Source organism: Chlorocebus sabaeus, chromosome 11, assembly GCF_047675955.1.
Source record: "Chlorocebus sabaeus isolate Y175 chromosome 11, mChlSab1.0.hap1, whole genome shotgun sequence".
In the NCBI taxonomy this organism is placed as follows: Eukaryota; Metazoa; Chordata; class Mammalia; order Primates; family Cercopithecidae; genus Chlorocebus; species Chlorocebus sabaeus.
The window spans coordinates 15,588,309-15,601,367 of NC_132914.1; the positions used below are offsets into that span (position 1 = coordinate 15,588,309).

Below are 13,059 nucleotides of genomic sequence, written 5' to 3' on the forward strand. Positions count from 1 at the left end.
TCACTTGAGCGATATTTAATCATCACAATTGGTCAGGGTTGATTGCAGTTACAGAAACAGGACTTTGATGTTTTTAGTTTTGATTTTTACCATTTTCAAATCCATCCACTTTACATTGTGTAATTAGTAGACTTTTACAGATCTGCTTCCTGTCCTAATTGAAGCAAATTGTTACAAATCATTTTTCAGTCTCTTCTAGTTTACGAAAAACAGATTTACTCTGATGGACAAAAATATGATAGTATTTCTGTCTCATTTGAAGGCCTAGGGTTTGTGTCTAGGCAGAAGTTACTAAGTATGTCCCCTTATAACTAAATGATGTTTGAAGCTGGTGGTAGAAATGAAAGTCTCTGCAGTCGATGTAAAATTTAAGAATTTTAATGAAATTAGAAAAGGAAAAAGTAACCTCTATACTTGCTACTCTATGACAGCATTTACCCCAATGTTGATCTGGTAGAGCAGGGTGTGAAAACATCCAGTGGGATAATTTTTTTTTTTACCTCATAGCGTCTAACACCAACTCATCCAGGCATTGGCTCTAAACTCATCTAGTCATCTAGTCTTGGCATCCCCAGTTTCCCTCTCCAAATTGTTTATCCTATTTAAGTCCATATTGGAAGCCTATAGAAGATGAACCTAATCAAGGAAGCAAACACTGTTACTGAAAAGGAAGCAGAAAAACACTTCAGTGGCAAATAAGATGGCTGTTCATTTCATTTGGTGTTTCACTAGATTGGTGACCTCAGTAATGGCATGATTATATTTTTCTGAGGCTGACTTGAATTCCACCAGATGCTTCTCATAACTTTTGATGGCTGCTTGAAGCTGTGTTTTTTCCACTGCTCCCAGGATGGCACGGACAATCATATCTATGCCAAGGCCAAGAACAGCAACTCCAATACTACCAAGGAGAGAAGCACCAATTTGAGCTAACACAGTGACCAACTTGTTAATTATGCCAGTTGTGATATTTGAGCCCACGAGTTTAACAGCGACTGCACTGGCTGCAGATGTAGCTTCTCCCAGGATGACCGAAATAACCTTTTGCACTATTGCAATTTTCTCTGTTTCCTTTTCCTTAATATCCTGAAGTTTTCTATAGAGGGTTGGCTCTAGCTTGTCTTTTAGTGCTTCATCAACCTTTTGCAATTCCTTTTGGATTTTCATAATGGCTTGGATGATGATATCACAGTTTTCTTTGATGGTCCCGTCTCTTTTCATCTCAATGAAGGCCAGCCTGCACCCCAAGTGCGTATTTAGAACCTCAGTCAGCTTATTGGTGACATCGAAGCTGTCAGATAAGCAATCAAGGAGCTGTTGGTGAAGACGATTTACTTCTTGCCGCCTCTTTGGGTTCTCTGGGTAGAGGAAGTCACTTTGGGCCATATTTCCAATATGATCGCTGAAAAATAAAATGGCAAATTTTTACTGAAAGTCTTAAAAAACGTCTGCTAACTGCGTAGAAGGGACTAGGAAATCTTTTTCTTCGTGCGTAGCAAAGAAGCAAGATGCTGTGTAAGGAGAATTCCTCAGAACACTCAAGTTTTTTTTTTTTTTAGAAATAGAGTCTCACTCTGTTACCCAGGCTGGAGTGCAGTGGCGTGATTTTAGCTCACTGCAACTTCTGCCTCCCAGGTTCTAGCAATTCTCCTGCCTCAGCCTCCTGAGTAGCTGGGATTACAGGCACACACCACCATGCCCAGCTAGTTTTTTGTATTTTAGTAGAGACGGGGTTTCACCGTGTTGCCCAGGCTGGTCTCCAACTCCTGAGCTCAGGCAGTCCACCCCCTCAGCCTCTCGAAGTGCTAAGATTACAGGCATGAGTCACTGTGCCCAGCCTCAGCAGGTTCTTTAAAACAGTTATTGTTACAAAATTTGGAGTCAGTGTATGGAAAATGTAGGCAACAGAATACAACCCTTTGATGGATAAATTAAGGTAGTAGATTTTGTGGTGGTGGGAAATATTCATGTTTATCAGGCATCTTTATTAATAAGCATGATTATTTCTAGGTAATATTTAATAACTTTTATTTGAAACAGACCCCAATTTGAAATGCTTAGCTCTTGATTACTAGTGCTCCTTAGTTTCTCCAACCCCTAGTCATCACATTGACCACACCTACTGACTGATTTCTCTGAATTTACAGGGCTGTTTTTTGTGTTTCAATACTTGGTTATTTTCACTTAAAATATTCAAATTACTTTATATTTCTCTATAGGCAAGTTATTTGTTTTCTAAACCTAAGGGATATCCAAAGGCAACATATATATCATGCTAGAATCTTTAAATAATTTTTTTCTTGTGATAAGAGTATATATTCAAGACTCTTTGGATTAAAATTTCATGTGAGGAGAAGGTAGGAACTATAAATACAAAAATTAGTCGGGCGTGGTGGTGCATGCCTGTAATCTCAGCTACTCTGGAGACTGAGGCAGGAGAATCACTTGAACCAGAGGTGGAGGTTGCAGGGAGCCAAGATGGTGCCACTGCACTCCAGCCTGGGCAACACAGCGAGACTGTCTCAAAAAAAAAAAAGTAGTGAGAGTACATCATAGAATGAATAAAATAACTTGACAGGAGACTTCAGCATTTGTTCTTTTGGCCCACGGTACCATGTAGAGAAAACAGTCATGTTCTTCTGTGTTTATTTGGGTGAAAAATCTAAATTTGAGCCAGTAAGAGCATGATGCTACTCAATATGCATACTTTCAGTAGCCTTTCTATGTGGCTGGCACTTTTTTTTAAAAATTAAACTCGAGAGAAAAGAGAGAAAAAATGGAGTTCTCTATCCATATCCATGTGGAATCTGGCACAGTCTCTTTTTAAGTAAACAACATCGTAATTAACTTGGACCCTATGTCTTCTAGCCCCACAGTTCTTATTCTGCTTAAGGGGAACCTCAGAAGCATAGAATGAAGGAATGAAGATTTTTTTCTTTCAAGAAAGTAAACCTGAAAATAACATATTCTCCAAATCATATGGATATAATTTGGAAACGGAAAAGGGAAAATTTTTCTGAAATTGTTTAGAAACATAAATAACCATGTATGTTGTTAGATTTAGAAAAATGCACTGGAACCTCCTGGCAAAATAAAATACCATGGTCAGAAATTCATTTTTATCCTTGATTCAAATCCAGCACACATGCACATATATACAGGCAGGCACACGTGTAACAGACACACATTTCCACAAAACAATACTTAGAAAATCTCTAATCCAATTCCCTTTAAAGAAATTGCTTGTTGAGGATCCAGTAAATATTCTCTAAACACACAATGGGTTGCAAACTGTAATTTGATAAGCACAGATTTGGACTTTGAATTTTATTTTTTCTTCTAGTAATTTTCCATTAAATGTTTGTCTTTTTTGACTCCTGGTTTTCAGATCTCATTATGAAGTGAAAACTCTAGTTTCTGACTGACAGAAGGAAAATTAGCTATATTCCTCTTCAGACAGGCGAGAGGAGTTTTCTTATCCCGAAAAAGTTGAAAATATCTCTAGCAGCTATCATATGCCATTATATGAAGGCATAGTTTCCAGAAAAGGTGGGTGGTTTTATCTACCTCAAGATAAACAAATGGAGAAATGAACATTCCTCCTGGATGGGAGGCAGAGTGCTTCCGAGTGGTCGGCTCCTTTTCAGTTAACTCATTGTTTTAGCACAACTTCACAAATTAATCGTAGAATGTTTCTGAAAGACTGAACAGGTGAGCCTTATTTTTTTCCGGAAAAAAGAATAGAACTCTTCTCCCCCCAGTATTAAAACACCATAAAAACAAAATAGTAAACAGTATGGTACAGGAACAAGAGTCAGTGAATTAATGGAACAAATTAGTCCCCAAAGCAGACTCTTCTATCCATTTAATAATAATAAATTGTAGACTCTCAAATCAATAATAATCAAAATTATTACTCCATAAATGGTCCTGAGTCATGGGCTAGACTTTGGAGTTAAAAATTAATAACAAAGTTGGTAGTGTCATAATGTAGAAAATTAAATAATAGCTAGAAGAAAATGGATAATTTTCAAATATCTGTATAGAGGAGGACTTTATAAGCCTAAAACCAATGAAAAAAAAATCACATGCAAAAATTTGACTAATAAAGATGGCCAATGTAAAAAGAACTGAAAACAAGCTGGGGAAAATGCAAAAAAAGTACTGTTACTATTTTTAAAAAGCAGTGACAATCTAATATATAAATGAGCAAACAACCCTGAACAGAGTACAAAAAAATAGTGTCTAATAAAATGATGGGAGAAGTTCAGTCTTATTAGAAATCAAAGTGTAAGACACTATGTTTTCAACTACTAATGTGTTTCCTCCTTTTAAGTAGTCACGCTCTTGCACTTGCACTCTTACACTTTTCTTCGTAGGATCTAGATATCAGTTCATGACTTTGTTCCAATAACGAGTTTGGCTAAGAAACGTTATGATGTGCTAAGAATTATGTTTCCCTTATAATGAAAAAGGACTTTTATTGTGAGTCAGACTTACCTTCCTAGCTTTTTTCCTAAGGGTAGGAAGTGGGGAGGGTTTTCTTGTGCTAACATATCTTCAGCAGGCCTGCCACCACACCTGCTCAGGTATGTCTGAACTCCAGCTCTGAATACAGCTCCAGGTTATTTCTACACCCCAAATGAGATAAGGAGCACTGGGCAATTAGGAAGAGGAGAGGTGGAGGTTGAAGGTGAAACCATTGAATTGTGTTTTGGATAGGTGAAGTTTGAAGAGCTTAGTGAAGAAGGCAATTATTTATTCATTAACAATTCATCTAATAGGTTAGCACTTACCACGTGTAAGGTCATATGCCAGCACCACTCTGCAAACCATGCAAAGATGAAAAAGACATGGTCCTTGCTTTTTTGGAATTTCTAATCTAGTTAGGAAGTTAAGACAGATTTATCACTATAATGTCAAGTTGAAAGTAATATGTCATACAAAATTAAAGGTATCGTTGGTATTTGACTTGTGCAAATTTGTTTTAAACAACCCATACTTTAATATATAGTATATTGGCACTGTGGCCATATGGAGACATTTAGTCATCTAGTAAGGTTAACAATTTGTAACCTTTCAAGTAGATATTCTTAAATATGTGCTTGACAGTTGAGGAGAGGTTGGGCACCACATGAGAACCATAGTTGGCAGGGTGCAGTATTTTCATTACTGCCCTTAACAATTTGGTTCTGACTCCCAAAGCGATAACTCCACTCAGCAAAACAAAAGCCTTGCAATTATTTGGAGTCACCCTTCTTAAAGGTCAGAGTTGTTACTCATGCAAGCTTCAAGTGATATTTTACAAACAACCCATAATATTGTGCCCAAGAAGAGTTCTGTGCCATATACTTTCTCCATCTTATTCCATTTTCAGTGACGACCTGTCACTTTCAAAGATTGTGGCACCAGCAGCAAGTGGTATATTTAATCCAGCTCTGGTCACACCCATTGTATGGTAAGTTTGAACTTTTACATAATTTGAATTATCACATGATGGTGCTTCCTGTCAGTGAAAAATTCCACTTGAGGAATTACCATCCACTTTTGTACAGAGTTTATGCTATTATTTGAATATTTTATTGTAGTTATCCATGAAATGGGCTCTGTAGTGCCCTGGAGCAACTGCTGGGGAACTGCTAGCCAGCAGGTGGAGCTCTTGGTCTCTGGGACTCCCGTTTTTCACCTGGGCCTTTGCTGGACTGGAGCAGCTGTGCTTTCTCTTGCTTTTGCTCTACACATTTGGGATCTGGGTGGGTAAAATTTTATTTGATGAGAGAGTTCTGTTGCTAAAACAAAGCCTGGAAACTTTGACTTGTTATTTTATTAAAAAATGACAAAAACATCTGAAAGTGCTGATGCCATTGATCAGCACACCTTAGGAAATGAAAATGGAGACAAAGGTTAGCTTGAGATGGATGCTTACTGCAGCTAACCTTGTCACTTTTTTTGAATTGAGAAGTCAACATTTAAGATTAAAGAGCATATAAGATATGGTAGAAATATACTGATAATTGTATCTAAAAGTTAAGGTTTATTTAATGACACCATACAGTTGTTTTAGTTTTTCAGAAAAGGAGCCACCTTACAAAATGAAAATGTATTGATCGTCATATGTTCAAATAAAACTTTTTAGGATACTTCGTGAATAACAGTAGTGCGTTGACTGTCAAGTGCTAGTGAACTTAGAAATTAATATCAAGATGATTAGAGAAAGCTTCATGGATAATGCAATATATGATTTGTGCTTTGACAGATGGTATATTATGGAGAAATTAAAAGTGAATGGTTTGGTAAAACAAATAATTTTTAAATATATACTTATTACCAGTAATATATAAACTTTTTTAAATAGAGGAGAAAAAAACACCCATAAACCTACCATTTTATTTTTGATTTTTGTTATTCCTTTTCAAAATTTGTTTATATGCATAAATACCTTTACAAAGTTATAATAGTATAAGTAAAATTCATCTTATATTAATTCACTTAATACTTTACCCTATTTATAGTTTTAAAAATATTTTATTGGTTGCATATACTATTCCCTATCTTTATCGTAGTTTAATAAATCCAAAATTGTTTCACTATCACAAATAATATTCTAATGAGCATTGTGATACCCACAGATTTTTTTTTTCCTCCTTTATCTGGATTATTTCCTCAGCATAAATACCTAGAAGAATTACATAATTAGTGGCATAAGTAATGGGAATTAAATTTTTATTACTTTTGATCTGTATCGTAAACTGCATTCCAAAAGCTTTTACCGTGCTACCCCAAATAAATTTTTATAGCAGGATACTGGGTATCCTGCTATAAAATTTTTACAATTTTTATTTTAGATTCAGGAGGTTCATATGCAAGTTTGTTGCCTGACTATACTGTGTGTTGCGGAGGTTTAGAGTGTGAATGATCCCATCATCCAGACACTAAGCATAGTGCTGGTATCTTTCCAAGCCGAAGATAGTCCTGCTTAAATATTGTTGATTTGCGAAGTGTAAGGTTAAATTTCAAAAAGAGAAGTTCTTGCTGGTTTGGAAATACAAACTGAAAATGTTTACGATGAAATGAAATGGTCTCTGAGATTTGCTCACAAATCATCTGGAAAGAATAGTGGGGTAGGGTTACAGAGGAAAAAAGATTGGCCTTGTTTTGATAATTTTTAAAGCTGAGTTATGGGTACATGGGAGTTTATTATATTATTGTCTCCACCTCTGTGTATGTTTGAACTTTTCTCATAATAACAATTAAAAAAGAAAGAAAGGAAAATATGACCCCGTCTAAACCTCTGATGTTTAGTCATTAGTGCTCTCTGAGGTTTTACGTTTCTTCTTGCTGTCACTTTTCTTCACTGTCCAAATGGGGTTTTGCCATCATGCACAGTTCCCTTATTTGGGAGTGTGGAAATAGGGTATAGGTAAAATCAGGAGCTTTTCAGGAGAAAATAACAACTTCTAACTAGTTCTGAGTCTCCTTTAATTCAAATAAAAACTGTGGTCTTTAATTAAAACAAAAATTGCCCATGATGTGATGATATACTTTCTGATATAAATTCTTTTAAAAAATGTTTCTGACCAGAAAGAAGAATATTAAAGTCATTCATCAGCATTTATCAAGTGTTCACTGGTGAAACCTCTACTGTATCCCTTGAGGCATTTGAAAAAGACAGTGTTCCTTGCCCTCAAGATGGTAACGGCCTGTTTGGAGACACACAGCAAATGCTCAGAGATATTTAGATATAACGTAATTTATGAAAGAGTATAAGTACTATACATTAACCAGTATTGGATTCCACATTCATTCTTTTGCAGATAGGTACTGAGTGCCTATATTAATGGCATAGAAGGAAATGGTACTATCCATATAAACTTCACACGTTCACACAGATATCATTTTATCCTTAATCCTTCTTAAAATTGATGTCTTTACTGCTTGTCTTCAACTCTGACTTAGTCAGTCCTAGAAATTGTTAATTTTCTTCCTTCTCTGCTGTCTTCAGAGAAGGCACCAGGGAAGGTTCCTTCCAAATCACAAGGAACATGTCATGGCATCCTCTTATAACAAAGCTGCTTTTTTTACTTTATTTTATTTATGGTTAGGATTCAAGACTGACGGGCTGTTTCAAATTCCTCCTCCTATTGAGAAACAGAGCATTATATCAATAGAAATATCCACGTTGCTTACCTTGCTGTGTTTCTGAGTTCCGCGGTCCCAGCAGTTGTTGAGGAGTATTGTTAACGTGCTTTTTCATCTGGTTTCATCTGGGTATTTCTGGTGGAATGTGATGACTTACAGACTTTGCTGGTCTCTGCTGGGTCCCTCTGCCTGTCTGGTTTATAGGCTATTTCTACGTGGCTTGGACCTCAGGATTCTTTTATCTCCTATTGATAAAAACTTAGTCTATAGTATTAAGTTATATAAATTGAAAGACTAATAGTGTGTAAAACTTGTTTTTAAATTTCTGTTCTTTAATGGACTTTTTATTTTTGAGAAGCACTATATAACTGAGCTAATTCAATTCAGTAGAGAAGATGGTTCTTTGATTGCACCTCTCAGATTTTGGGGTTTTATCTTGTCAACTGTTCCAAGATATTAAGTTTCTGTTAGCTTCTGTTGCATTTGTACCTCTAACTGTTGCTGATTATTTAAATTCTCAAGAGATATAAATGCAGTTACTTGCATCCAATTTTTTTTTTCTTTTCTTTCCAGCTAGGAGTTCTCCTCTTTATCACTCTTTCTCTTCCTATGTTGGTGAATTGTCTTGACAATATAAAAACCTTAAAGTCCAACTCGAGTCTTTTCTCCGAAAGCTCATATCGAAGTTTTCCCTGCTGCTTCTTCCGGCTTCTGTCTTCAGATCTGTTAATTCCTCCGCAGCAAAGACACCTGAGTCACAGGGAAATCACCCAGCCCCAGTGTAACTTAGTGAAAGACAGCAGGCTTTACCCTCAGACAGTCCTGGTTTTGTGTATCCCAAGTACCACTTACTGGTCATGTAATCCTAAGAAAGTCACTTAGCCTCTCTAAGCTTTCCCATTGATGTAATATGAGTATTAGTTAATAATTTATGGATTTTCAGAAGGTTTAAATGGGATAATGTTTATAAAGTAATTGCCATAGTGGCTGATATGTGGCAAAATCTTATCAAATGGTAGCTATTCATATATTAACAACAATATCTCCTGGTGGAGGGGAGAGGAGAATGGGTGGGTACAGGATACAGAATCAAAATGCCAGACAGGCAGACAGGAGACCTTAAAATCTAAAGATGCTGCCCTGTGATCCTAAAGAAGAGCTAAGTGGGGTCACTTTTCTACTTTTGTCCCAGTGGATCATCTTGCCTTGATGTGTCCAGGGCCCCACCATGTACGGACGTGTGGCCAGTGTATCTGAACTAGGTATGTATGTTAAGTAGGATTTTAACAGATGTTTGGGGAGGTGGTGGTATAGAGGAGATAATACAGATGGAGGGAACACTGAGAGCAAAATTGTAGAACATTTTCAGGGAACAAAATCCGTCATGCTGGTGATACAGGGTGTAAGTGGGAGCAGTTAAGGGAACGTAAGTCATGGAAAATTGAAAACAGTTTGTAGATAGCCTTAAATGTCATGCTAGGAAATTGTATTTCATTCTGTAGGTAATAGTGAACCATTAAAAAAATTCTTTTTATTATGGGGCAATATTTGGAGGTTTGGATTTCAGGAAGGGTACGTTATGTAAACTTGATTAGTAAGTATGGACAATAAAGCATGAGTCACCAATCCCATTACCTACAGTATCTAGAAAAAATATGTCTGTCTCTTACCCCGTCTTAAAACAGTTGCATTTTGTTTCTGAGGAGGCTATTGTTGAAGAGTACCATTTAACCCACTTGTTCCTAAGGTGTTTGTTTCTCTCCTATTTCTACCCTTCTTAACATTTATTGCCTATTTATCCACTCCTTTCTCTCCTACCACATAGTAGCCTAAGTGGAGTTGCCAAAATTGAGGATAAGCAGTAACAATGCAAAATAATTATCAGAGAAAAACTAGAAGCAATATTGACTTCATACAGAGCCCCCTAATCAACTTGAACAACTTTTTTCTGCAATCAGTTTCTCAGGTTGAAAACTTGAACTTCTTAAATCTTTCTTGACTACTAAAGCCAGTATTGCCATCAAATCAATAGTCAGAACTGAACTGTAGGAAGGAGGCAAATTTTCTTAGTGTAGATCTTGGAGTCAGGGTGGTTTTAGGGAATCAGGAAGGCTGATTTGACAAGTTTCACTGCTGGATTGACAGTGGTGGGAAATGAGAGTGAAAGCAATAATATCTCCAAAGTTATCTGCATGTAGCTCTCACTTGATAGTTTCTTTTATTTAGAATGCTTTATTTTCCCCTTTATCCTAAAGCTCATCCCCTTCTTTTCCTAAAAAAACTCTACTCAAAAACCATGTATTCCATGACCCTGAATAACCTGCCTGATTCAATTATGATTGTTTCAACAATTCGCCAGCACTTATGAATGTTGCTCTTAAAAAAAAAATCAAGCAAACCTAAAAATAATCACCTTTTTGACCCAATAGCCTCCTTTATCTCTCTTTTCACAGTTAGAGTTCCCAATTGGGTAATGTACATGCATTACCTCTACTTCATTTTCTCCATAAATTTTCCAGTATTTATAATCTAGCTTCTGCATATATTCCTGCCTCTTGCAAAATTGCTTTTCTAGCATTGCCAATAATATTGTAATGAGTAAACATAATAATTTACAGTGTTTATCATACTTGTGGCATTTGAAATTGCTGATCAGGTCTTTACATTTTCTTTTTCTTTTCTTTTCTTTTTTCTTCAGCCTCCCAAGTAGCTGGGATTACAGACGTGTGCCACACCCAGCTGATTTTTGTATTTTTTAGTAGAGACAGAGTTTTGCCATGTTGGGCAGGCTGGTCTCCAACTCCTGGCCTTAAGTGATCTACCTGCCTTGGTCTCCCAAAGTGTTTGGATTACACTAAAATAAAATACTTAAATATAAATCTAACAATATATGAGCCACCATACCCGGCCAATTTATCATTTTTTCTTTAATGGATATGCTTTTGGTATCATACATATCAAAGGACTAATCAGCTAACCAAAACTTACAAGATTTTCTTCTGTTTTATGGTTTTATGTTTTTATATTCATGTCCCATTTTGAGTTAATTTATGTATGTATATGGTATGACATAAAATCAAGGTTTATGTCTTTGCATATGGGTATCAGGCTTTTCCAGCACCATTCGTCGAAAAACCCTAAACTTTCTTTTTTTGTTGTTATTTCTTTTGTGTGTGTGTGTTTTTAGTTCTTCTAAAAAATAAAAAAAGGATACATGTGCAGAACGTGCAGGTTTGTTACATAGGTATACATGTGCCATGGTGGTTTGCTGTACCTATTGACCCATCCTTTAAGTTCCCTCCCCTCGCCCCCAACTCCCCAACTGGCCCTGGTGTGTGTTGTTTCCCTGTCTGTGTTCATGTGTTCTCATTGCTCAACTCGCACTTATGAGTGAGAACACGTGGTGTTTGGTTTTCTGTTCCTGTGTTAGTTTGCTGAGGATGATGGCTTCTAGCTTCATCCATGTCCCTGCAAATGACGTGATCTCATTCCTTTTTATGGCTGCATAGTATTCCATGGTGTATATGTGCCACATTTTCTTTATCCAGTCTATCATTGATAGGCATTTGGGTTGGTTCCAAGTCTTTGCTATTATAAATACTGCTGCAATAAATATACATGTGCATGTGTCTTTATAGTAGTGTGATTTATAATCCTTTGGGTATATACCCAATAATGGGATTGATGGGTCAAATAGTATTTCTGGTTCTGTATCCTTGAGGAATTGCCATACTGTCTTCCACAGTAGTTGAACTAATTTACATTCCCACTAAGAGGGTAAAAGCATTCCTATTTCTCCACACCCTTGCCAGCATCTATTGTTGACTTTTTAATAATCTCCATTCTGACTGGCATGAGATGGTATCTCACTGGTATTTCTCTGATGATCAGTGATGTTGAGCTTTTTTTTTTTCATACATTTGTTGGTCGTGTAGAGGTCTTCTTTTGAGAAGTGTCTGTTCATATCCTTTGCTCACTTTTTGATGGGGTTGTAAATTTGTTTAAGTTCCCTGTAAATTATGGATATTAGACCTTTATCAGGTAGGTAGATTGCAAAAAATTTCTCCCATTCTGTAAGTTGCCTGTTCACTCTGATGATAATTTCTGTTGCTGTGCAGAAGCTCTTTAGTTTAATTAGATCCCATTTGTCAATTTTGGCTTTTGTTTCAATTGTTTTTGGCATTTTTGTTGTGAAGTCTTTGCCCATACCTATATTCTAAATGGTACTGCCTACGTTTTCTTCTAGGGTGAAAACACCTAAATGTTCTATATTAAATTGCCTTTGTATCTTCGTTAAAAATCAACTGACCGGCCAGGCATGGTGGCTTATGCCTGTAATCCCAGCACTTTGGGAGGCCAAGGTGGGCAGATCACGAGGTCAGGAGATCGAGACCATTCTGGCCAACATGGTGAAACCCTGTCTCTACTAAAATACAAAAAAATTAGCCAGGTGTGGTGGTGCGTACCTGTAGTCCCAGCTACTTGGGAGGCTGAGGCAGGGGAATCGCTTGAATCTGGAGGGGCGGGGGTGGAGGTTGCAGTGAGCTGAGATCGTGCCACTGCACTCCAGCCTGGTGACAGAGCAAGACTCCATCTCAAAAAAAAAAAAAAAAAAAAAAATCAATTGACCACATTTGTGGGTCTTTTTCTAGACTTTCTATTCTGTTAGGTTCATCTACATATCACCAATACCATACTGTCTCAATTACTGTAGTATATCTTAATATTAGATTGTGTGAGTCTTCTAACTGTTCCTTTAGAAAAATCTTTGTCTATTCTTTTTCCTTTACATTTACATATATATTCTAGAATTCACTGTTCTATATCTATAAAGAATCTTGATGGCATTTTTATTGTGATTGCATTAATTCTGTGGAGCAATTTGGGAAAAATTGACATCTTAACTACATAAGTCTTCCA

At 36.6% G+C, this 13,059-nt stretch overlaps 1 protein-coding gene across 1 annotated transcript; it reads right to left on the minus strand.

Annotated features, from left to right (window-relative positions):
* Nucleotides 1-362: 362 nt before the first annotated feature.
* Nucleotides 363-8,288, minus strand: SMCO3 (single-pass membrane protein with coiled-coil domains 3). The gene is made up of 2 exons (XM_007967752.3): nucleotides 8,188-8,288; nucleotides 363-1,402 (listed from the first exon to the last, which is right to left on the minus strand). Exon 2 carries the CDS (start codon nucleotides 1,384-1,386, stop codon nucleotides 709-711), a length of 678 nt encoding a protein of 225 aa, XP_007965943.1. The 5' UTR covers nucleotides 1,387-1,402; nucleotides 8,188-8,288; the 3' UTR covers nucleotides 363-708.
* Nucleotides 8,289-13,059: the final 4,771 nt, after the last annotated feature.

Coding starts and splice junctions, on each gene's coding strand:
- SMCO3 (XM_007967752.3), bottom strand. CDS start 1,386: ATGGCCCAAAGTGACTTCCTCTACCCAGAGAACCCAAAGAGGCGGCAA.